We start from the raw sequence: 27,279 nt of genomic DNA, 5'->3' as shown, positions 1-27,279 counted from the left end.
TGCCAGCCAGTTTCTCTGTGGATTTAGCTGGGTCCTGCTTCACTCTACTGACTTTACTTGCCTCTCTAGAGTTTACAGAGACGCAAACACGTCCAAGTGGACACTGGTACAATGTTTGGTCCATAAAAGTCACAAGGCTTGTCCTCCAAGTAATATGGGCTTAGTTAATGCCGCCTTTGCAGGGTAACTTGCTTTGTAGGTGCAACGAAGGGATTAAAATGCTGTTAAAATGGCCAGTGTGCTGCATTTAAGTCCTTCCTGTTACACACTTGCTTCTGCTCTGGCTGAATGATTTATTAGTGTCATTCTGTGACTTATAAGGAAATAAAAGTTAACCATGTGCCTGTACACTGGATGTGACAGCTGAAACAAAGCAGGTAAAATATGTGTGGTCTTAATTACTGGTTTATAAGCGAGCTTTTCACCAGAACGTTCACTTTTAATGAAGCCATTGAGTGAGGCTCCTCCAGGGAGCTATCATGGTTAAGTGGGGGCATCCATCTTCAGCCATTGGCTCATCTGCAGACGAGTGGAGGCTCTGTCTACAGCACGCTCACCTCATATTGGCTCACTTTATCTCCACTAAGTAAAGTCTGTTGGAAGGTGCTAAGTGCTAACAGTGGCAAGAAAAGACTTTTCTCTGCAGCTCTGATGAGTCTGAGGGAGTTTTCATTCTGTAGAGGCACCAGACACTTGACTGTGTCTTAAGTACTGAATAAGATGCTGGTGTTTAACCTGAAAAGCTTCATATTCGTCACATTCAGTGGCCTGCAAGCCTGTGGGGGCTGAAATGGCAATATTGTAAATGCTAAAACTGCCTCTGCAACAATTAGCTTTTAGTCTAGCATCATTTCAAAGAATTTAATGGGGCGCCTTCAGAAAAAGAAAGATGATTACTGTATCAAATAATGTAGATAAAACAATATTTTCCCATCAAGGAATTTCTATGAAATGGATATATCTAAGATGTCAATTTCATTCCAGTATTATGAAGGATGGGGGGTTCCTTTTGCAATAAATTCTTCATTAATTCAATTCTAATTTGCCTCTGGTTCCTATTTCTACTATTGATAGTTCCACTTCTTAATACCTCGGATAAGGGGGAGAAAATCATTGCAATAACTCAGTGGAGACTGTGAGCAGCAGATAGGATCTAAATATTACCAATGCCAAAAGAAGTGTGAAGTCTGATGAACATTTCAAAAGAACAATTCTTTATGGATCAGCTAAATCTTTTCCACTTTTTAATTAAAAGTAAAGAAAATAGAAGTTAATTATCCTGTAAAGATTAGCTGGTGGGCATCTTTCTGTAAATTAGTTCTAATTAAAAGGAAATTGTCAAATGACATTCAAAGCACTGTCCTTTAAAACACAGACCGAGATGGGCTTTTTCTCCCCCTCCTCCTCCCCCCTTCCTCCCCCACTCTGCCTCCCTCCTAATTCTTGATCTGGCCAAGTGAAGCTTCTTCTTGCTGGAAGATTAGGATTCTGCCAGTGCTTCAGACAGCACGCACACACACACACACACACACACACACACACACACACACACACACACACACACACACACTGCACACGCTCCGTGCTCCCTGGATAGCGGGCCTCTAGCACACTGTGAAATAGTGCTGCTTCAATGAGGAGCTAGTGGCTGCTGGAGATAAATACTCCTCATTGATAAATGATTGCACTGATTAGCTGCTTAGAATCAGGCTTAAACTGTTATACAGTATCAGGCTGATATTGGATTTTTATGAAGTATCAGATATTTGCTCCAATTAAGAGAAAAAAAATCTCAAAATTTGATTGTTATTTTTCATATTTATTCATCAATTTTTTTTTTTATCATGATTTTTTAACGTTTACTATACTACTCAGGGAAACTTACTTTATGTGTTGTCATGAATATTTACGGTTATACTGCAAATGAATTTAAGAAAAATGAAGAGGAATTTTAAAAACTGACACACAGAATGGTTATAATTAAATATATAATTGACATATTTAAAATAATTTGGCAATGATATCAGTACTATTAATTCAAATGTGTCTTTTAGGGTTGCGGCAAACAACAGTTAACGTAATCCTTAATTTTTTTTAAACTATAAAGTAACTAGAAATAGTAAAAATGCCCATCACAAGTTCACAGAACTCAACATGACATCTCAACATTGCCTTTTTGTCAGATTAATAGCCCCAAAGATGTTTTATTTACTATAATGTAATAAAAATCCTCCGGTTTGAGTATTACGCTAAAATATTGAATGCCCAAAATAGTACATCGTACTTTATTTTCTGTGGATCTATATCGCTGCTATCACTATCAGCCTTCACAGACATTATCAGTGAAACCCAACTTACTAACTCAACTTGTGATTCTCGGCTGCCACCACAATAAAGGAACACAAACATATGAACAGGCCCAGTAGTTAACCAAACCTCCACTATCATCACTTCACAAATAAATGATGAATCAGTCTCCTGGGGTGTGTGTGTACTGTAGCTTTCATCTGATTTCATGTGGATTTCATCATTCATTGTCTGGGCTCGGGCTGTTGCTCCTATCCACTCGCATTGTATCAAACCAGGATTCCAGCAGTATAGTCCAACAGAAGATAGAGCAAAACAGTGCTGAGGCCCCTCCATCTGCTCCAGCTAATGACGATGCTCTCTCTGGCCTGGAGCAGAACTGTGTGAAGGAGATTTACACCCATAATACCCCTGGGGGCTCTGGAGCTGCACCGCGCTCCAAAACACCGTCACTCCATCACTTTCTATATGATAGCTGGCAGAGCAGGTAACAATGGACCAGCAACAATGTCTTTTTGTATTACTGACAAGGGCCTTATTTGGTTGACATAACCTGCCTCTGTGTCTGAGGAGTGGCACCGAGCACACAGGAAAATGGATGACAGCTACACCATTGAGACATTGTGCAGTTGCAACAATCACACCAGACTATGTTTTTAAAAACTACCCAGCAGTGAGTGCGATACGAGGCTGGCTGAGAGCTGCGGTGACGGAAGGAGAGGAGGCTGTCTTTAAGATACACTAATTGGAATGATGGCAGGAGGGGAAATCGGGCATCACAGTGAGCTAAACTGAACAGGGGCTGCCTTTTTCCCATTCACTCTTATTATGAAGGTTTATAAGTCGTAATTGCCCTTCAATTTGGGAGCTTTAGACCCACTATAAAGCTCTGTGTGGGACTAGCCTTGACATCTATCTCCTAAAACAAGTGAGTTAAATGGTGAGAGGCAGAAAGAACGACTAGTGTGTGTCGGTAGGGAGAGAGGCTGAGGCAGGGGGAGATGTACAGAGCTCCACTCCTCAGGGATTGAGTGTTCACACAGTAAATGGAAGTGGCACAGCTCTGACCTTTGAGCCGCAGCATGCGAGTAAAGTGAAGGCACTGTCAAAATATTGCTTCAGAAATGACAATCCACCTCGCCAGTCCCAAGTCTTGACATGGCAGGCAAGTGGAGAGCCGTAACCTGCTGATCCCGACATTACAAATGAGGGGATTATCATGACAACACACCGCAGCTCGACACACCGCATACCCTAAAGATATTCTGGCATTGCCCCTTATTATCAGCAAAGTCCCACACAGATAGCCAGAGATGACACTTAGAGCAGGCACCTGAAATCGAAAGGAACAGGAGTCGTCATGTGTCAGGCGCCCAAATAAAATTTCAAATCAGGCTTCACAAAATAACTTGGTCCTATCAGCATCAACTTTGCCGTTATGATATTACAGTTTCTGAACTTTGGGATTTGGCAGCAGAGCAGCTTCTTCGCATCTTCATTTACACCCATGTAATACTCAAGTCCACAGAGAATAACTCAATCGTAAAGAATACCAAAATATCACAAGCAAATTACTAGTGCTCTGAGAGGGAGCTTGGGAGGAACAAAGACAGACAGCCATAATTATATCTTGGCGTGTATAGCATGTCAATGGGCCACCTTCGTTCTGGAGGGCATTCCCCTGGGCCCCTCAGGCATCAAAATGATGTCCAAATTATTTTGTGCTCTATTGCAGAATGGCGCGATTATCATATTTACTGGTGGTGCATTATGACAACATTGATGTTTACACCTGTCTCCGCGAGAAGGCAAGGTTTACACTCTGTAATTTAGCAAATGTACAGTATGCATATGAGTTTGTTGGCAGGGATTTAAATTAGGTCAGAAATGGAATACATCAATAGCAACCCATATGTGCATCTTTCTTTTTCTTTTTTCTCCCTCCCCTCCCCAGCCTTCTTTGCTCAGAAGCTTGGCGATGAAGCAGCTTGACGACTGCAGAAGTGTGATATGTGCAAATCACATTTGCAGATGAGCTTGAAACTCCCTTTTAATATTCAGATATCAGACATCCCGCACTGAGAAGCCCGCTAAGACGCGATTCGGGGGAGAAAAGCAAGATCCGCGCCATTAAGGGAATCGTTAGAGGCTCGGTTTACATTTTACATATTTCACAAAAATGTACAACCAAGTAAAAACATCGGCAGTTATCTGTGATAACAATGCAAATTTTTGTCAGGGAGCACATGAAGATTCTGTCAAAATCCAAAGTCGCTCAGGTCTTTCTTTTCTTTTTTTCCCCCCTTCTCTGGCTTAACACCCTCAGCTTATTGGCGCTTTGATTTCTTTCATATTTTTTTCCCTGAGAAGTCACACAGGCTTGTGGAGTCAAAGACGGTGAAAGGTATGTTTGCCACGAGGCATGGGAACACGTGTCCCCATAGCCTGCCAATAGCTCATCAAACACACAGGCCCGTGGATGGATGCAAGCCCGGCTGGCGTTTAGGTCGTCGAAACAGCATCCGCTCTGCCACACAAACCATCACTGACTCCTGTTCACTTGCTTCACTCAGACCCACAAAGCACAGCCTAGTTTCCTGACCATTTTCTGCACACAAAAACACAACAACGCCACCAAAAGGCTGCAATTTTTTACCTCGTACCTGCCTCTTTGTGGTGTACAGTAGCACCCTGACAATAATTTTTGCCACTTTACAGCCTTAACTTTTTTCACTGGATGACAGAACGTAGCCCCTGCAATTTCCCCCTACCTCCTTCATTTCCCCGTGTCTTAGCCCTGCGCCAAATTTGTCTCTGTGCCATTTTAATTACAGCCAAGGCAATCTTTATGGTGGTATTCTGCGAGAACACCAATCTGCAAAAAAGGTGATAAGTAGAACCGCCACCCAGCTTTGGTATCAGTAATAAACAGACACTTAATTGAATAATTTGACCTAAGAGGCTGATCCTGGGAAATAGCATGTTGGAAAAATTATTTTGAATATTGAAGACAGTTCAGTGTTTTGCATGATGCCTGCAGTAGAGAACACACAGTGGATTTGGCTGGTTGCCCGCCAACTCGCCAATGTGGGCCATGGTGAGTCTTTACGGAACAGATAAGTGAGCCTTTGGTATCCTGGAAGCACTCAGATGTGTGTGTGTGTGTGTGTGTGTGTGTGTGTGTGTGTGTGTGTGTGTTTTGGAAGTGTTGGGGGTGACACATGTATGCATGAGTCTGTGTGCAGGCGTGTGCGTGCATGTGTCCGATATGTACAAGGGAGGAGGGGGAGGAGGGCGAGAAGTGTGAAGTGTGCCCACTCGAGGTCTGTCTCCAGCTAGCAACCACATGGGCACATCCCCCTGTGTTTCTCTACCCCAAACACACACACACACACACGCACACACACACACACACACACACGAAAACACACACATAGCAGCTTTCCGCAGAGCCTTAGAGACAATGACTCGCGGCACCTTCCTGTTTAAGGATAGCTGTCAGAGGATGATGGCTCCGATTCAACACTGCAGCAGGTTTGCACAGAGCTCCCTGATAAAACGGAAAAAGAAAGCAAAAGCCTCCTCTTGTCTCCCTCCTCTCTCTCCCTCTGTCTCAGCCCTCTCTCTCTATGTCTTCCTCTCCCTCTCTCTACCACTCTCCCTCTCCCTCCACAGTTCAACACTGATTTGACTGCTAGCATAATTTTGCAGAGGAGACTATTTGCAGATGCAGCAGAGTTATCAATCCGAACAGACACACAATCCGGGTCCAATGTCACTTCTCCTCATTATGTTAATGGTTAATACATGCAAATGAAAACATTCCGGCAATTTGATTTCTTTGAAGATAGTTTGCATATTGTCTTAGCCATAATGATGGTACACTTTCTCCCCAGCTTCGATTTATGCAAGGCTAGTTAGTTCATTTTTATCAGCTCTGAGTTCATTTCTAGGGCTACTGGAATGTGTTTTCCCCTTCCCCTCACTATTTAACTAATTAGGATTCAGGTACCATAAGCAGATTTTTCACGCTATTGGTGTTTTTCTTAATTAAGAAACAAATGAATTCTCCCCAGCAAAATAGATGGAACAACGGGATAGGGTGCCAGGGGCCAGATGCGGCGCTTCTTAATTAGAAGTCACTCCATTGTCTGAGGTTTTTTAATGAAGCCCCAATCTAAATGGATATCAAAAAAGCTTCTAGTGAAGAAAAAACACACACACACACACCGGCCATTTAAAATAATAAGGAAATAAAGATAATGAAAGACAAAAGATATGTACTGGCAGCCCCAGCTCACACCTCCAGTTCAGTGCATGCAGTGCTCTCATCACCTCTGGATGAGCCCTATTAAAACAGCACGATCCCTCGCCGGCCCCTGCCTGCCTGCAGCCATGTCTAATGTTCTGCCAAGCCAACAGTGAAACACTCTCTTTTCAACTTCTCATCAAAGGTGGAAGTTTCATTACCCCGTGGATGGTTATCAACTAACTATTTCTGAAAACTGTTGCAGCTGTCAACTTTTATGCTTGAGCCTTCCTGGCTTGAAATAACAGTGGCAGCTAACGGAATCCGCGCTTATCACATCAGTGTCATTCATGATAGGCTGATGTATTTTGCAAGGAGAGCCAGTGCAAAATTTCCAATTAGCTGGAACAAATTGTCACCGGAACACAACATGGTAGATGGAAATAGTGTGCACAATTAGATCTGAGCACCTGGGATGTATGTATGTTTTTTAAAGCCGTACAGATGGAACAAAAGAAAAGTTTTGAAGTTAATTTGCAGCAGGATTTTTTTTCCCCCGTGAAGCCCAATCATCTCGGTCAGCCTTGTGATGCTGCTGCACTGGTGACTGAAGGCGATAACATCGGGGCTGTTTTTGACTGAAATAAAACCCGTAGCATGCCCATATGTGCTGCCAACCCCATCAGTTCTTCTTCAGACGGCATGGCTTAGGAGCTCCCAGAGGATGGGCCAGTGCCCACTGATACGGGCCCAGCAACCGTCTTGTCCAGGCCAAGTATCCCTGCACCTAGGGGCTGTGCCATCAATGCCATGACTTGTGCCAGACTGGATCCCACCCAGCAATCCATTTCAAAGGCTTTTTTTTTTTATGGATCAGGTATGCAGTGTGATTTTCCTTTCCCTTTGTAATGTGCCGTGTCAAAGGCGAGCTAGGCTGACTTTAAAGTCATATACTAGTTTTTTCCGCCTTTCATTTGGGAAGGAGACATAATTGATTTCTGACTTTCCAAATGTCAAGTTGGAAGAGATTAGAAAAAAAGAGAGAACTCCAAAAAAATCAATCAGCAATGTGGGCAAGTTGATTTGAATGGTATTTAGAGTTTTGTGCTTTTATTTACAGTGTAAGTTATTAATCAGAAGTGAGCAAACACTCTGTATCATCTAAATAATTCCCAGGGGAATTTGACATTCATGAAGCAAAACCTTATTGAGAAGCAAATTGTGTTGTCTGAATCTGCTATTAAACATTAAAAGATCTTCACTTCATCATTTACTCGTGCAGAATATATGAACAAAATGCAATTTACTGACTGATTCCTCTGGATCCATGGAGTGAAAAACAGTCTTTTTTAAAAGAAGTAACTTTCCTAATAAAAAGTCACATGTTTAAAACACCTCTATTTATCCACAAATTACCATAATCCTCTGGATGTTCACTCGTGTGCTCCCTCTCATTTAGAGCATTACTTGTTTATTTATATCTGTGAATGAGATTAGAGGGGAAGATTACTTAGCGCAGAGACATGAATAGCGATCAAAGACTGCAGGATAATGTAAGTCTTTCAGTGATTGCTCAGCTCTTTTCAAATCTACCGGTGGTGTATTAGAACAATACAAGTGGCTGTGCTCCATACACTGTGACAACAATAATACGAAATCCTCAGGGAGTGAACCGCATGTAAACACTCCAGATCAGCACACAGTACACTGGCACAAAGTGTCCTCTAATGCAGCAAAAATTAGCTTTGATCCTGATGAGGGCACCGCAAAGTAGCAATCAGTTCAGTGAAATGACATCACTTGTCGGACATAAATGCGGTCGGAGGCGCGTTGGGTTCAGTATCTGCACAAAGCAAAGTGTTTTACAGCCCGCGCCCTTTCTAGAAGCTCAACTGGGGAACATCAGCCACGAGTAAACAAGCAACATTATGTTCTTCTGATTATTCTAAACAAAAATGTGGACACAAATATGACACTCTCATCCAGATGATTTATGAAGAACATTATGACAGCTGAATAGTCTTTTTTTTCTGTTTGTCTGCGCCGCACACATTTGGTGGAAGCACTGGTCCAGCCAATTATCGGTGGCAGGACAGAGAAACCTGTCACTCAGATACACATGACAAATGAAGAAGGGAGGACGCAGCGCAACACCAACAATTGAATCTTCAAAAAGCACACATGCATACAGCTGCAGCTAACGGCATCAGCCTGCCGTTTTGACAAACAAACTTTTGCGAGGAGAATTTATTTGCAGCTGCTGTTAAAGGGACAGATCTCAGAACCAGTTGGCTAATTATTTATCCTGCTGGTTTTATGGCTCTCATTAATTTCCCTCCTCTCTCTCTTTACCTTCCATTCAAAGTCTGAAGTCAACCTGCATCTGGTGCTGATAACGCCGGGGTCTCAGCAGCCTCGCAGCCTCCCCTCTAACCCACCCACATGCACCTCCACCACAGAAAAGAAGCAGCTTTCATACATACACTCACTGGATAATGCCATTAGAAATAGCACCCTATGCTTCAAATCCACAAAGATGCACTTGCGTAAGTAGGGAAGCATGCTTCTACAGTATATTGGAAATAGGTTGAGCTGCACCTTCTAATTCTCTGGGATAATGGCAAGACTCTTGTGTGTTACAAGGAAAAAGAGTTTCTGGAGAGAAGGAGGTGGATGGAGAAGGAGCAAAGGAACTGAAGCATAAATTGAAATGCGAGTTGAGCATGGAACCTTACTTTATGAGTATTAATGTTTCCATGGCATAGCGCGTTGGAAGTTGGCAATGAATGCTTGCTCACTAAAGACAGTATTTTACAAAGCAAAGGTCACAGCTACTCTGGATTGAGACAAGATGAAAAATGATTGAATTTAACAGATTTTACTTAATATGGTTAACTTGAAAAAAAGGGTTTATATTCTCAGAAAGGGCAAAAATGTATTTGCACTAGTATAAAGCAATCATCATAAAGTTAGAATGATGAGCTAAGCTGCTTTTTGGTTTGGCGCTGGTTGCACCTTTCCCCCTTTTCTTTCAAACTATCTAATCTCCCTCTCCTTCGCCCTCTGTCAGGTTTTTTTGGAGGTTTTTTTTTTGGGGGGGGGTGGGGGGGGGGGGGTGACTGAGATTGGCTCATTCTTGATTCCTTGGTGAGATCACACCCCAGCAGGTCTGAGCCGAGGCTATCCGCCACTCCCTAATGGTCCAGTCTGGCTCGGTGCACCCTCCAGCTCCCCCCATCGCTGCCCACCTCCTCCCCTGCCTGGAGCTGTCCATCACGTTCACCCCCCGTGACAACAATGAACGGCGGCCCCTCATATGCAAGCACCTCATCATCGATCCACCAACAAACCAAACACCCAATTTGAGCCATTTCTTCCAAGAAGTGCACTGATAGAGACTCCACACTGGTCACACTTTCAAAAGCACCAGAGAGACACAGTGGGCGAGAACTGCTGAAAAGCAAATATTGTCGACTTCTGCTGACTTCAAACAGCAGTCAGATGGCAGAGACTACCTAGGCAGTACAGAAGCTGCATTACACACAACACAAGAGAAAGGGGCCTAAAGAACCCTTGGTGATTGCTTTCATGTTTGTCTTTACAGGGAACCCAGAGCATTCATTTCTCTTCTTCTATGCAAAGAAAAGTAAACATGGCACTCTCTGCGGGCTCATGAAATTGAACAGTTCTGAGCATAACGGCCAGTCCTTTCTTTCCTCTGTTTTAAAATTAGATGTGTTAGCTCTACTGGAGCTTTGGCATATTGTATATTTTCTCAAAACGCTTCAAATATGAATTTGCATTTAAGTGATGATACATATTTCATGCTGAATCTGTCACTATTCATGCACCATGCCAGTAAACTCTGAAGTTTTTCAAACTGAACTTTTCCTCAAACGATTCTAGAGACACACCAGCAGGTCAGTGAGTCGATGGACACACAAACACGCACACACACACACACACACACAAACACGCACACATGCAAACACAAACACGCTACATTTAATGGGAGAGAAAACTTAACCCAGTTAGGTTCGGTTTCAGCCTCCACAATGGCCCAATGATGCTCTCCTGCAGTCTTATTGGACTATCAGTGCTCAGGGGTCATGGGCCTGGCCAGTCAAGATAAAAGAAACCCTGATGAAACCAAGCATGTGGGAGCAAAGAGGGCTGCTCTCTGCTGATGGAAGGAACCCAGTCACTCTAAAAGGTGACTGTAGCAGTGTGGTATTGACCTGAGTGACCCGACTCACTGCTTGAACTCCAGCACACTCCACAACCCACTAACTAAACAGGAGAGGACAGACAATAGGCTGCTACTGATGGAGGCGTTCGGCTGCCAAAACTAATAATGACTGTAAAAATAGCTTGTTACATTTTAGACATTTTAATATTAACTTTATAAATACGTACACATTGATTTTATATTGAAGCCATTGTGTTGAATCGATTCAGTGAATCAACAAAACAAAAAACATCAAACAAATGTCTACTATGGTGCAAAGTAATTAATTCTTAATTAATTCTTACTTATACTTTGGTTATTATCATATTTATATTTCTCTTTCCATCTCTGCTACTTTGCACTTGTGCTCCAGTTCATTTTAGAATTGCTCTGTAAATGAAGACTTTACATACAAAACAGGTGTTGATCTTATAGAATATATTATATTATTGTAGATAAATGTACAGTGCTTATATAATTATCCACATAAGTAAAATGCATGGTTTATATGAGCTTATGCACAGTATAAATAAGTACATTTTAAATGCAAGAATTTATGTGTAATAGCATTGATATTATTGAGAATTATATCATATATTATACATTATTACAAACAGAATTTCTTAAGCGACTTCTCTCTATTAGTAGAAGAACAGCATTTTTAAAATGTTATTTACAAAAGAGATTTCTGGGCTTAATTTTTTTCTCCTTGATTTTTCCCAATGGGAAGAATCAGGCAGGATTGAACTGGGAAAGTGTGACATTACCAAGTAAGCGTCCTCTGAATCACACTTGGGTGGTTCACTTATGTTGTCAACAAATTCTAATCAAACCACACCCACACAGTTTTGGTGGAGCTGATGAACCGTATGTTTAATTCTAGGATAAATCATAAGATTTTTGCTTGTGAACTTTAAGTTTGGTTGTTGATTGTGACATACATATTTTAATATGTGAAAGCAACTTTTTCAGGGCTTCAAAAAATGAAACCAAATAATAATACGACCACCTCTGTCATCAGAACTGCTCAAAAATTGAAAGACTGATTAACTAGTTGATTGTCAAATTAATTCTGCCATTAATTTGTTCAGCACTGACTAGTCTCAGTACAAAGAAGCCACTACCTGAATCATTCCTCCTCCAGCAGTGACACTTTAAATATTCAGACTCTGTCTGACAAAGTTGGAGACTCACAACAATGAGCACAGTTTTCAATATTCCGTGCCATTTGATTGAGCCGATGACACAAATCGTTATTTACCACTTTCAGATCAGAGACTTGCGCTGTATCACTATCACTGAGCTGGTCGATATACATCACTTCGCCCCAGAGGATTACACCTCTTATCTGAAATGATATTCAATAAAGTATAACCGCCGAAAATACAGAGTGGAGTGTTCTTGCTTGGATCTGGCTTATGCTGTGAAAAAAAATAACACTTTATTGGAATTAAGATCCAAGTCAAGATTACCTGAAGAAACAGCAGTTAGATTTCTGTTCCAGTGCCACGTCCTACGCTTTATTCTCAGCCTGCCTGGGGACTAGACCACAGTGTGCTGTTCCCCACAAGCCATGGGGGTGTAATAGAATGCCTTTATGAAATATATGGCGACGCCCCGGTACCTTCCACTGATCGTAGCATGGGCTAGGACATTTGGTGAGCCGAGCATGAGTTTCAGTGAAAGGGGAAACGAGGTGCTATGGGCGCCTGACTAATACGGCCTTGCCGAAATGCCCTGCAGTCCTAAAAGTCAGTGAGCCAACTGCATAACTTTCCCCTGGTCCCTCTCTGATGCAGCACAATATCATCAAGGTGCACGGGATGATACCACTTTGTGCTGCCTAATTAGCTGCTGCAACTTCCCTCCCCGCTGCTATGCCATCCATTTCAGGCTCCTAGCAAAGCAGCCATCATTAACTACAGTGGGACGAGTTAAACTCTACAGAATGTGGTCTGGATGGAACATGAGAAAGGTGGTTTCTTCCCCTAAACACTCTCATCTTTTTATAACTCTCTCTCTCAACAGCTGTCATTACATTTTCCTTACACGTTGTATACAGAGTGGCTTTCAAAGTGGAATTTTCACCCCAAATACTAAAATAACGGCCGTCGTTATGTATTCTCTTCTCATTTTCAGTGTTTTATTTTTCCCCTGACATCAAAACCCACACACACAAAGCCCCAGCCCTGCACTGTATAGTTTTTCTTTTGAGTTTGATAAAGCCTTTAGTGAGTGTGGTTAGAGCACTTGGGCCGGGGATCTGATGAGATGCGAGGGGTCTGTCACACACAAACACACACACTGTAAGTACATTCTAATTAGCTGATGTATGCAGGACCTCATCCACGTTGGAGGGGTATCAAAAAGCAATCAACGCCCCATCCCTGATGAGCTCAGAGAGACACAGAGATCCGCATTGTCTATGGAAAGATGATGCGTGGCTGGACCTCGACTCGGCTTTCGAAACTACCATAATGCCATGCAATCACAAGACATTATGCACAGATCTGAACCCCAAAGCCACAGGATAGAGGGAGGGGGAGAGAAAAAAGCAAAGAGAATATTGGGTTCATAATTCAAAAGCCTGATTATGATGGGCGCTCTTGTGAAAAGCTGGTGTGGAGAGCCAGAAGTGGGAGAATTGGCCCGCGAGTGCCACAAAATATGGTTATAAATGCAGAGGAGAAACATGTTTAAAAAACTGTCAGGATCAAGAGCAATACGGTGCAGATAGCAGCAAAATCAGCAGAGTTAAGATGACAACTAGTTGCCATGGAAAACTGAGAAAAATTCAGTCAGCAGCTAGGAATTTCTGAAAGTGATTCTTCTCAGTGAAGGGAAATCAAATAGAAATACAATATCAACCACAGCAGAACTCTTCGTTATCAGCATGAAATTGTGAAAAAAAAAAATTAAATATCCTAAACATACGATCTAGGATTTTGTCACCCATTCATAATCTAATTTGACCCGAGGCCATACAGCTGATTCGTTTCAGTAAAGACCATAGGTGTTTTAGCTGCAGGCTCCAATGGAGAGAGGCATGTGTGTCACACAAAGACCCATCGGTTAGCGACGTACCGAAAGGGACTCTGTATCACCATCTTATCTTCAAAGGACTGGGCAGGGGCTCAGGGGAGCTGTGCCACCGCCTCGCCTCCACACAGACACACACAGAGGGGGGATTTGGACCTGCAAGCAGGAACCAGAGATCTCTCGGCCGGCACCCAGGCCTGGACCCTCCTCCAACTCGCCCGCGGAGAACAGGCAGGGTTCCTGCACACGCGGCACGACATCAGTGAGCTGATCCCCCACCACCACCCGCCTCCTCCTCATCTCTCTCCTTCCTCCCTCCTCCTCCCCCCCCCCCCCCCCCCCCCCCCCCCACAAACCCCCTCTGCCGACTGCCTGCCCATTTGCTTCCTGGCCTCAGCTTGACGGAGGGGATGGGATCTGAACTCAACTTAGACACAGAGTTTCCACATTTCACAGATGGCTGGGAGAGGCTTTGCATGGAGGTGAGGAAACAGAGAGAGAAAAGGGAGAGAAAGAGAGAGAGGGAGCCTCATCGCCGGCGCCGAAGCGGGGCCGATTTCACACCGCGGTAGAGTGCGCTAAAGCAGGCCGCCGTTAATCCACTCACTGAAGGGAAGGCCCGGAGCTATTCCGCCGCCCGACCGCCATCTCCCTCCACAAAGCCATAAATGGTGCATTATACAACTGGGCTTCAGAGACACTGCTGATATGCTGATAGGTGGCGGACAAAGACCAAAGCAACCACAGGAGCGGAGCCACATGCAGGACTGAGGGCCTTAGCGCAGGAGCAGAACAGCGCACACGTATTCAGCCATGATCTCTCAAACGCTGTACCTGCTGAGGTGTGGACTGTTAGAGTGCTATATCTGTGCTTTTGATCGGGGTTAGTTCAACCTCTGGATTGGGGACTCGAGACAGAGATGGACATGCACTAACACTCCTTCTTCTGCTCTCCAACAAAATAGCTTTTCTCTCTCTCTCTGTTTCTTCCCACTGTGAATTCGTATCTGTAAAGTTACCAAAAGTCTTGAAGATGAGTCTTTGAACTTATGAAAGGCAATCATTTTGAATGAAAGGAGACAGGAAATATATAAACATGGGGGAATTTAAATAAATTGCCACAAAGAAAATCACGGAGAGGGCAGTGAATTATGTAACGATAAGACAGCCACCAGCCTAAGCCACAAAATGAGATGTTTTACATGAAACGAACAGCGGTCTAGATTAGAGAGCCATCCTGTTTAGACATGAAGCCAATTGGGTTGATATCACATGTAGAGAAAATTTGAAAGATAAGTGGGAACTATGAGAATTGTTATAATCCAACTGTAACAAAAAGCTGAAGTATATTGGCTTTTCCCCCCAGAAGCACTGCACGATAAACATCTTTGATGAAAGAAGTTCATTACTTGTACGCTGTGTAATGTAACATGCTGTATTGTGAGTCTATGCCAACCTACAGTGAGGCAGTCTCTAAATGAAGCCTCAGGCATTTAACGGACATCATTAGGTGAAAACATATAAGAGATAATTATGGTAATTACAAATCCCTTTTATTCGCCCTGAGTCTTTGACAAGAAGGTTGTCATATCAACCACTTCAAACAAACAAAGAGTTGTTGTCTCTTCTCCTAAATGATGTCCGGTTCCATTTGGATGGGAATTGTCTTCGGATTATCCTTTTTATTGTTTGGTTAGTAGCTCTGAATGGAGGCTACATTTCTTTCAGTGAAAACTTGATTAAAACAAGTGATTCACAATAGTAGAATTTGACTTGCATTTGCATAGCCACTTCATTACAAGTGAGACCTTGATCTTGAAAGCAGCCCCATACAAAGCTAATGGACATGTCTGTTATGTCTATTAGAGATGGAACCTCAGAGGAACCACAGCCTTCTATTTAATATAGCAGAGATCACTATGGGCATCCAAGTCCTGTCTTATTAAATTTCAGCTCCATAACAATAGCTGAAGAAACAACACTGGCAATATTACGGCTTCTTTTTGCAAAAAAAAAAAAAAAAAAAAATCCGTCTTGCAAGAGTTTGTTTTGCTTAAACCTAATCCAAGTGTTACTGTTATTTTGTCACAAAGGGTCAACTCCAGAGCAACCCCAGCGATATGGGATCTAAGCAGCAAGAACAGAAGAAATGCTGTATGGAACATCTTTATGAAAGTGAGAGTGAGAGGGAAATCGTGAAGGACTTGGGTGTTTATTTACAGTATGCATCCAATCATCCTTTGTCACAGTTCCATGTTCGTCTTTTTCCGAAACCACAGAGAGACACTCGCTGGAGATTCCATTTTTGGCCTCTTTGCAACACAAACTCATAATATGGTGCCACCTTATCAGATCCTGCTTACAATAACAGATTCACTTCAAGTCAAAGCTGTTGTTTAACTTATTCGATCCCATGGGAAAATTCAGTTCAAACAAGTCAGGAGACATGTGCCAGTCCACAGCAGTTGATGATGTCAACGGGTCCCTGCTAGTACCAGATTCCTCCAGCACTTTCAATCATTCCTTGTGAGATTACTGCAATAGGATATTACTGTACAAACTATGACCATGTGTCCTGCTGCCACAAAGCTTAGCCACATATTACAGTTTGTCAAAGCAAGCTATTGCGAGGGAGAGATAGATACAGAGAGGAGGAGAGAAGCCATTGACCTTTGTGTCCTTCATATTTGCCTAGCTCCCCCTCAACCCCAATCTTAAGAGTGAAATCATCTGATCCCAAACTAACTGTCAACTGGCTTGTGATGGTGGCAAAGCCAGCAGACATCAATCAATCAGATTTTCTCCTCGTCTATCACAGGAAGCCTTTTTTTTCCTGTTTTGCCCGAGCTTATCATCTGACCCAGTTGTTATCCTGTTTCTGAAGCTTAAAAAACTTGATTATGGTCAAATGTATGTCTGAGAGATTCACAGACACATCCTGGACTGAACCGGAATGAAAAAAAAATATATATATATGTATATATATATATATATATATAATCAGTATTTCACCACAGAAGTGAACACAGGGTGTAATGATTGTGCTTTTTCAAAATGAGCCTCTTAATTCTACTCTCATGCTGGAAATAAAGAGTTTGAGGCAGTTATCTGTGGTTTTCAGGGATGCATGATTGCGTGAACCTAAGATAAAAATCCGATCTGATATCATAAGACAAAAAGGCATTTTAGTTGGCTACAGCACTTGCTCAGTGTCAACAGTTTTTAGTAATTACTAGATAAGCATTCTCTGAAATACACAGAAAAAGAAAATTGGCTGATTCTGAAATAATAGCAGCTGCATTTCTCTCTGGATGTTTACTCTGTCACTTCACAAAGCCCGCTTTGAGATAATAAGAAGCAGGAGACGTCACTTTTTCGTCACTGTCCCACTGATTTGCATAATTTACTGTAAAAATAATCGATCGTCATCAACCTGCTCCGACTGGAATATTGCTCCATTATGGCTATTTCTGTTGCAGTGCTCCCTGCTAATCACATGCAGCCAGATATGGCCTCTGATCACATGATGTGTAAGCTCCGCTGTCAACAGCTTTACCAGCTTTGCAATGGTGCAAATCAAAACACAGCCTCTTTAAAGTATTAACATGTTTTGAAGTTTGTTTTATATTTTCAGCATATTTGACACAAATTGTTTATCTATTTACAAAGCTTTGTCATTAGTGATTTTCCACTGAACCCTTAAGATGCTGTGTGTTTTGTGCCGTTCGTCTGGCGGAAAATGCTGATGTACAAATTGAACTGAAAAGCTTGTTACTTAATCCTCTGTTGCCAGCTATCCCTTAACTATACAGCCTGCTGCATTTCAACCCGATGCAAAGTTCTGCACCGTGCTGCCCCCCCCCCCCCCCCTCCTCTTCCCCGACAAACACATCCTCAGTAATTCCTGCCAAGCCAGAGATTTAGACTGAACAGCTATTAGGGCGTCACTTTCTGGTGTGCCAGCTACTATCCTGCTCTGGAAATGGTGTTCACCAAATTATCCCCTTTCATTATCCTCTCTCTTTAAAATCGCTATTTCATTTATCTTTATTTCCTGAAACAATTTTTACACAATGTCAAGTCAAACTCAAAGCTCAGCCAATAATTTTACTGTATACTGCTGACAACATATTGTGACAATGCCTGCTGCAAAATGTGAGTCATATTTCCTAGCAGTCCCTTTCCATTCTCTCATCCAAGATTCAGTCAAAACCCTAATATCAGTTTTGACATATTCCATGAAAATGTTTTGATTAACTGTAGCTAATTAAATAGAAATAGACAAAAAGAATCTTAATAGACACATAAAAGTTATTTATATGCCGGCAATGGAAGACTGACAGATTTCCACCCCTGGACTTTATTTCTTGAATATGGCAGAGGAGAGTTCCTGTTGCTGGCGCCGAGCTCTTTCTCTTCTGGGCTATGGAGATGTCAAAGCATCACACAAATGTGATGAACTCAATATCCATATCCATGATACATCAAAACCTCAGCATGGCACAAAAATAACTGCAATACCTCAGGAGCAACCTCAGAAATCCCCTTAATTGAGCAATATCTTCATTCCTGATCCATGTGCATCACCAAGGTGAAAAGGGACTGTGCAAGTTAAATGAAAGAAGAATTCATGATGTGTGGCGGCCTCTCTTACTCACCCTGGCTATTTCCCCTCTTGGCAGGGGCCAAATAGAGAATGTTAAATGAGGCAATTGTGTCCCGGAGGCAAAAAGAGGAAGAAAAAAAAAGCAGGCAGTGCCCCTGCTCTCTGCTCCAACCCTGAGGAGCATTCTGCAGCGTGATGAGGTACATCCAAGCACCCAGGCCTGCCGCTACCCAAATAGCTCAGACCTGACTTCCCATGAGAACAGGTACATACTGTACATACAAAACTGGCAACTCATTACTGACATTTGTAATCACGTTGGTGTTTCGCTGCATAAAAATAGATTCAGGTTGAATATAATGTGCTGGAAAAATATTTATCAGAAACAGAAATTTAGGGTGAATCTCAATATGCTCAGCTGCACAATGGTGATTATTCTGTTGTGGAAAATAATTACTTTGAAGTACACTTTATACTTTTCAACATTTTTTGGCAGTTATCATTATTATTACTATTATCAATATTATTATTATCATCATTAATTTCTTTTCAGATTAAGATTTTATGAACAAAACAAAAACAAAAGCTTCAACATGTTCATGCTGATAAAGATTTAAAAAAAGGTAAAAATCAGCATCACTTCTGTACCCTCTAGTGAATGATGCTATTTACACAATGTTGCATCAGTAGAACATATAGCTTATATGTGTATAACACTCATGTAGGCCATTCAGAGGGGTTTTTTGACCTAAAAGGTCTGAATACTTCTTCAACAGCTCGATGTTGATTATTAAATGTCAGAAAATAGTTAAAAGTGCCGGATATACGAGACCAAATTAACATTGTCACAAATCTTGTTTTGCACCAGCAGCCCGCTAAAATCTAAATCTATTCACAGAAGACAACCAGAGAATAGTCACAGTTCATTTTTGGTTACAAAAAATGCCAAAAAGATTGATTTATTTTTTTAAATTGTTGCAGGCGAATTGTGTGTGATTTGTTTCATCTCTACACAACTAGTGAGAGCCAGGATATACCGTGTGCTGAGGCCTGTAGAAATACCAGGATGTGGAGTGTGATCTGTTAACATTCTGTGCTGGTGGTTACAGGAGACTGATCTCCCCTGCAGTCCCACACTGTCAGCTATACAGACATACTCTGCGGTGACACCTCTGATAATCAAAGCTTTGTCTGGGTCTTAAAAGGACGTACTTGAACAACAGCGAGACCAGAGGCCCTCTTTGCTGTAATGGCCTTTGGACATCAATATTTAAATCTTACATCTCTGTTGTGATTAGAATGCTGCCTTTCTCTGTTTTTTTTCACCCCTTCTCTCCTGAAACAACAAGGTGGGGGTGAAAAAAGCTTAAATCGATGATCTTTGAGTCTAAACTAGATTCCCAAGCAGTTTGCCACTCTCAGCAGCAAGATAAGATAAACTCTCTTTGACCTAAGAGATGAAGTTGCCATGACGATCAGGGAGTCCACTTTCTCTATTGATATTTTGTTGATGTAACAACAAATGGAACTAGATCCTGCTCTTGATAATGGTGATTAATTAATACCAATATTGATCCCTACAAGGAAGAGACAAGGCTATTAACTTAAAGCAGGCTGAAAGTCAATTGTTACCCGAGGGCTCAATGGGCATCACTGATATAAAATCTAAATAAACAGAGAGAAATACGGTTAGGGACTGAAATGTAATATTGAAAAAGGAAATAAACAACGAGCAAACAGTACAAACATTCTGGTTTTGATTTGGACATATTTCTAAAATTAACATTTCCTTCACATCGGGGACAGTTCCAGCGCCTGAATAAAAGCACAATGGTGACAGCTTGAACCAGCGGTTATTGGAATAATAGCAGTGGAATTCAGGAAAGAGGAAGATAAAGAGGAAACTGTGTGAGGAAGTGACCTCCACCTTTGCAGCAACCCTGCCCACATTTCACACTGCTGTCCAGGCACTGCAGGCTACAGCGACAGAGAGGGCACAATAAGACAGCGTCAGTCCATCGGCTGCCAACCTCAGCTCATCCAACACATCACACAGCACTGCTTTCAATGGAGACGAAGCAGCAGCTGCTATAGATTCCTCTCCCTATAGCTGTGGAGTCTGTGACATAAGCAGATCCAGGAGTACTGTAAGCACAAAGACTTCCTCTATACAAGAAACATTTTACTTTAGACACAATAGGAAGGAAACATTAAAAGGAGATGACATTCATCTGCATTGTTGTTTTGTGTCAAAAGTGAGGAGGCAATTGGGGATCCTTCAGCTAAGACGAGGCAACAGCACAAGCTGTTATTGGCAGGGAACAGATGTTTGAGGGAAAGTTGGCATTCAACAACCATTCTTCTTCTGACAGAAATCAACAAGAGAAACACAAGAGACACGGCGTGATTGTCACCCAATGAAAGAGAGACCCTTAAATATACAGGGAGGCTGGCATGCAAACATTTTTTGATTTTACACCCCCAAAACATCTGACTGCTGGAGTTGCCAGCGTTTCTGGGCCAAGGGTGAAACGCAGCCTATACGACTTCCACAGCTTTCCGTATGCGAGAAAGCAAAGCTGTACTAAGTTGTGGGAAATGTGGATGAGAAGTCTGTCCTGGTGAGAGAAAAATAGAAAATACGTCGAGCTAACAGCTCCGATCCTTCTGCTTAAACACAGAGCCACATGCTCGTCGAGCATACTGTACATGCACCGATGTATACACAGGCAAACACATACACACATACACAAATTCAGATACAGGATGTTGGCAGTCAATTCAGTAAACACTCCCCTTATCCCTTACTAGTGTAATCTGCCTCTGATAAATGCCCCTCAAAGATAGAAATGTCACCTGATATGATAAACAGTATGCTGACATTACATAAAGTGGCCTTATGCTAAGGAGTTGGAGAGATTAACTGTGGAGCGGAGATGGAAAAAATGGTTGCTATGATAAAAAGCAGACTTTTAGCTGTAGCAGAGAACCTTGTTCAGCTGTGGTTCAGTTTCAAACTGACTAGCTGAGAAAGGCAGGGACCTTAATGGGGCAATGTGTTGGATTTAAGTTTACTTAAAGGTCAGGACATGGAGAGGCAGTTAACAATCACAACCAAATTGCATCCAAGCAGTCAAATGAAATATTTTTCTCCTCCAAACTCGACTCTGTGAAAATGACAAATGCTGTATATGAGGAAGGGACTGCATCTAGGAAAAAAAGGCAAGGAGAACAATATTTACCACTGCATCGCTAATCCCTGCTCCAACTTTCTCCACAATGTATTATGGGTGAAAATGAAAAAACAATACAAAACAAGGGGAGAAAAAAAGAAAAAAAAAACATCCTTATTGTACACTGCAGCTTTACAGATGTAAGATCACTATCACATGAGTAGATTAGGCATTTTGACAGTATGACATAGTGTTAAGCTCTGGGGACTTGTGCACTTGCCACTCGGGTGCTATACAAACTTACAGTAATCACTACAGTATGGTGCTTCATTCTCGTTGTGTGTCGAGTAAAAGAGCCAGAGGAAGCAACATGAATTCTCAGACGGTCCATATAGTGAAGACAACAGTAACAGGGAGAACACTAAGTCAGTTTAATAAGCACATTTGACATTAGATGTCCGCGCATGGCCTCAGAGGGCCGCTTCAATATGTTCCCATAAACACTGGTGGAGGCACGCTCCCTACATCATCCAGATTCCCCTTTACGCTGTGGAACTTTGGGGGGCAATTTTACAGAAAAATTACTCTGAGGGGCCTGGTTTCAATTCAGCCTGTTCATATCTTTCCTTCCTATTAAGCATCAAAATGTTCTCCACTCGGTACGAATAGAGGTATGGACACCACCAGCAGCCAGAGAGAGGCAGAGGGGGGGTGGGAGAGAGAGAGAGACAGGGAGGGAGGGAGGGAGGGAGAAGAGAGGATAGAGGGAGCTTGGTGGAATTCACACATCATATTACAGCAGCTAATCGCAATCCGCAGAGCATCAGCGATATTTTCATCATTCCTGTCAAATTCTACTGACCCGCCTTGGAACGACTAACAATCTGGGCAATTTATTGGCATATTGGCACGAGGTGATAAGGCTAAAAACAACAGCAGCTAGCAGCTGGCCCTGGGAGATGAGCTGATAACATTGATATGTGCTCCCACACAAAACACCTCCACCACTATCTCCTCTTTGTATCAAACTCTTATTACAATAAAAGTGTATGGGGCTTTTTTCCGCTTTCTTGGAAAAGCAAGAAGGGGAGGGGGGACACAGAAAAGGGGCCTGGGATATATATTTATATATAAAAAAATCAGATGTAACATTTCAGAGAAAAAAAACAAGGGGGGAAAATACATAATTTATCACTGTATTATCGGGATATCCAGGCAGCCTAATCAAGGAGCACTGAGTGACTATTTTTTGCCTTATCATCCAAAGTGGTGGAAACGGAGAAGGAATTATCAGCCAGCTGCAGATTGCTGGGCTGGAATTTTAATGGTAATAATCGGGTTTCTGATGGTATATCTTCTCTGCTTATCTTTCCCATTATCTGGCCTTATCTCCCCAGTCATCGGAGCAAATTAATGGTGCTCTTTCAGCATCGCCTTTTTATCACCGCTCAGAGAGCACCCAAGGGGAAAGAATAAGCAAAATATTAAAATACTGCATAAATCACAATTTTAGATAACGGTCCAATGTATGCAGGAGGGGGGAGGAGGGGGTAAGTGGGGGGGAAGGTGGAGGGGGTGGTGGTACTGCGCCCAACAACCTTTTTGTCCTTTAGAATGACTGTCTGTGCTGACTTTCTGTGCGATGCCTCCTCGGCCTCTTTTTTTTTTTTTTTTTTTTTCCCAGAGTTCCCGGGGTAGGAGAGAGGATCTAGGCTCCTCGTGACCTTTCTGTTTCCAACTAGAGCTTGATTATACGGCTGCACAACCGGCTCCATATTAACAAGATCTTACACATGACATACTAATTCACAAAAAGGCCAGGTCACAGTGACGAAAGCGCAACACGAGCGTTTCCACTTCCTTCGCTCGACAACAAAAATTTGGATGCCACGATGGGATTGGTCCAAAAAACGAGCGGGCCGATCACGTCATACGTTGTCGTGCTTCTTTGTTGATTAGAAATGGTTTGTGGTGGGGTTCCAGCAAAAACACAAAGTCACAGATAGTTCAAACAAAAAGGTGTTTCTGCAAAATAATTATTTCAATTCAACGTTAATGGTGGACTAAGCTATTCTAAACTTTAGGAAAAAGACGTAAAAATTAACTATATTTAAACATAAAAACATTTCAAATAATACTTTTGAAAGTATAAACTAAAATATGTAAAATGTTAAACTGGAAAAATTTTAAATAACTCATCAGTTAAAAAAACATTCTCATTAAATGAACAGTGCAGCATTAAAAATATTAATAAATTCCACTTTTCTTCACCTAAAACATATATTAAATTCCTTGCAACTAAATATAAAAAACCCCAAAGAATTGCACATGAAATAAAACAAGACAATGCAAAATCTCTTCTGTCGCTGCACAAATGTCAGAAGACGCTCTTGTATACCAACAGGCGCCTCATGAATTCATACATGTGAACACACACACACTTGCAAACACACACACCTACATATGGACAAACAGTATTTCTTCTAATCGGATCATCCACGATAACTTGAAAACAGATTTTTTTTTAAAAAGCATCACACTGACATCTTACAAAGTGCAGCATGTGGTGTGTGTTTAGCCTCTTTCAGCAGCAGCATGCAGTGGACAGACTGAACACACACACACACACACACACACACACACACACACACACACACACACACACACACACACACACACACACAGACACTGTTCCCACACTCTCAGATGTCAGCTGTATTTGAGAGGTGAAAGTGTGTTTATGTCCATGTGCTTGTGTGTGTGTGTAGCAGAGAGAGTGTGTGTGTACAAATCCCCACGTATTTATAGATGCTCCAAAGGCTCGTTAAAAGCATTAAATTATAAAAAGTTGTTTAAAACCTTTCGCAAAAAAATATGCATTATGACTAAAATTCCAAAAATGTAAATACACACTTTTCAATTAATGTAGGCCACCAGGTTATGCAGTACTTTATTAAAATCTCCCTGTATTATATACAAATATTAACAGCAATATTTTTTTTTTAAAAATGTGAATTTTCAGCAAATTTGTAAATATGTGTAAAGCATATTGAGTGTGACACTTTCCCCAGAGCAAAGGTACAGTTCAGTTAAATTTAAAAAATATATAACCTGACTGAACTTATTGCATCACTTGTGCTCTTTTACATCACCAGGCAGAGCTTTACAATCAATATTTACACCATCTATAGGTTACATTATGAAGTTGGAATAGGTGTGTGTGCATGCATTCGCGCACACACACACACACCCATCCGCAAGTGTGACAGAGTTGAGAGTGTGTGAGACATGCAATGTGTTAGAAATAAATTAAAAATAAACATTTGATAGCGTTGCAATTGAAAAACAAATTGGCCTTTTAAAGCTGCAGCTCCATTATTATTGGCCTATAATTTTAGAATTACTGCTGATTAACTGGCACCAACGGGGGCTTTAGGAGGAGAGCCTCAGTGAAAGTGATGCACAGTTTTTTGGATGAACACCACGATAGAGTAACATCAAACAAGCGAGCAAATAACTTGGTTTTTCCTGCAACTTGGCAGCAGCAGCGGTGAAAGTTTTCAGCCAGCAGCACCGTGGGATTTGGATTGTAAATCATCTCTTTATAAATAAAATAATAATAGCGCACGCACACGCACACACACACACACACACACACACACATACACACACATAGAATGGAAGTGCGGAGCCGGAGCGTATATGGACCGTGACAGGCAACACATGATAGTTGAGCTGCTGAATCAGCTTCAGTGTGGTCACTATCATTACAATATTCTGCAAACTCTAGGTTCGGGCTGGAGACGCGGTGTAGCGGTCAGACAACATGGAAGAGAGGAAAAAAAACTTACGTTTGATCTGCCTGGGGTTGCTCTGCTTCCTTCGGGACATGCCTGCTGTGCGGCTGGTCAGTGAATCCAGGTGTAGTACTGACAGATCGATAGGTTTTGGTTCATCCAAGCAGCCGGTTTTTGGGGTATTTTTTTTTGTCTGATGGAAATTGAGAAAGAAAAAAAGGAGCAAGAAGGGGGCACCAGTACTTTTTACGCACAAGTCTATCGTTCCGTCTGTCTTTCCTTTATCTTTCTCGTCTCTCTGGCTCTGGCTCTGGCTTTCTCTCTCTCTCTTTCTCTCTCTCTCTTTCTCTCTCTCTCTCTCTCCCTCTCACACATGCACACCCTCTCTCTCTCTCTCTCTCTCTCCCTCTCTGTCTCTCTCTCTCTCTCTCTCTCTCTCTCTCTCTCTCTCTCTCTCTCTCTCTGTCTCACTCTTTCTCAGCACCGTTTCTCCGTGATGAGGCTGCGCTTCGCCGCGATCCGCACGGACTGACTGGGGAGGTGAAAGCGTTTCGCGCTTTTGTTTGAAGATAAGGTTTGTTCCTCCCCGGGTACCGTAGCCGCGGCTTTCGTGAACTTCACTTCATCCACAATTACTTTGACATCCAGTAAATTAATTAATTAGCGTCGCCCTTAATTAGCGGCCCTTATTTTTTTAAGGAGGAGGGTAAATAAAATAAAATAAAAAAATAGAGATAGAAGCACAGTGAGTTTTTCTATCATCACGGAGCATCAGTGTGGTAATATGATCCAAAAACAAAGGATTTCACCTATGTTTAGGTAAACTTCACACCTTTTTTCGCTTAATGGATCTTTTTTACGCCTTTTTTTGAAACAATCTATTTACTGAACTGACCTTTTGTGTTTTCCTGTCACACGAAAACATGGTATTTATGGGGGAAACACTCAACAGCAGCCCAGAGTGATTTAATACAGCATATCAGCAACCAATCTGAGCACACATTACTGAAACACACCAGGATTAGCTCAGTTACCACTCATTCTCCCATGATGCACTGTGACAGCTGATCAGGACATGGGAAGCCTTGACCTGAAATGGCTTGATGTTATCAGGAGCTGAAAGAAGCTAACTTTCCTTCAAAATCGATTTTTTTCCTACACAAGTAAAACCTACAAATCAATTTTACTAAACAGTACAAAAATATTGGTGCAAATTATCTGGATTTGAGTCTTTTCCTTAAAAGTATGTCCAATTTTTTTTTAACTGTAAAATTAATTCAGATCGGCTCACATTAAATTTCCAGTTAGACAGACGCCTTTTTTCACTCTGTTTATTTATCAATATTTGATAAACTGTCAATCAGAACGCGAGCGGCTCCTCTTCCCTACAATTAATCTGTCTATGTAGGAGAAAAATATTCAGAATATTTAAAAAGAACACAGAGAGAGAGAGTGACAGGAAAAAAGAGAGAGCCTTCAAATCATTCAGATTTTGACTGCCATGTTCTGAATAGTTGCCCAAACTGGAAATCACTCTCTTCAATTAGCCAGTTGGACTGCCAAGGAAGACAAGCAAGTGGCCTGTGAAATTATCTTGTAACCCAATTCCACAACTTTGGAATGGAGTCTGAAACTACAGAATAATTTATGTGGCAGACGGGTCAGCGTTGGTTCACCTTGAGGAGAGCATCTGTCTCATGAGCTTCCTCAATTTGTCCCTTTTCTGCATTTCTGCCTCGTCCTCTGGTGGCTAAAGTTTTTTTTTCTTTCTTTCTTTCCTTCTTTCTGCTTTGGTCATGATCCAAACACGGTGATGTCATGGGACAGCGGTTGTCATATACACTGATTCATTTCAGCATCCCAGCTTTGTCACGCTCCAA

The 27,279-nt window shown here is 41.9% G+C and overlaps 1 protein-coding gene across 2 annotated transcripts in view; it reads right to left on the bottom strand.

Moving 5' to 3' along the window:
- The window catches only part of zfpm2a (zinc finger protein, FOG family member 2a), a 118,379-nt gene extending 92,474 nt beyond the window's left edge, over positions 1–25,905 (bottom strand). Inside the window, exon 1 of one of the 2 annotated variants that reach the window (XM_035956940.2) lies at positions 25,454–25,905. In XM_035956940.2, the coding sequence (XP_035812833.2) occupies positions 25,454–25,493 (40 nt within the window). In that variant the 5' untranslated portion in view covers positions 25,494–25,905. The remainder of the gene's footprint in view (positions 1–25,453) is intronic. The other variant, XM_023289489.3, reaches the window with a different exon arrangement.
- Positions 25,906–27,279: the final 1,374 nt, after the last annotated feature.

Source organism: Amphiprion ocellaris, chromosome 9 (assembly GCF_022539595.1).
Source record: "Amphiprion ocellaris isolate individual 3 ecotype Okinawa chromosome 9, ASM2253959v1, whole genome shotgun sequence".
NCBI lineage: Eukaryota > Metazoa > Chordata > Actinopteri > Pomacentridae > Amphiprion > Amphiprion ocellaris.
This window is presented reverse-complemented; position numbering and strand designations above follow the sequence as displayed.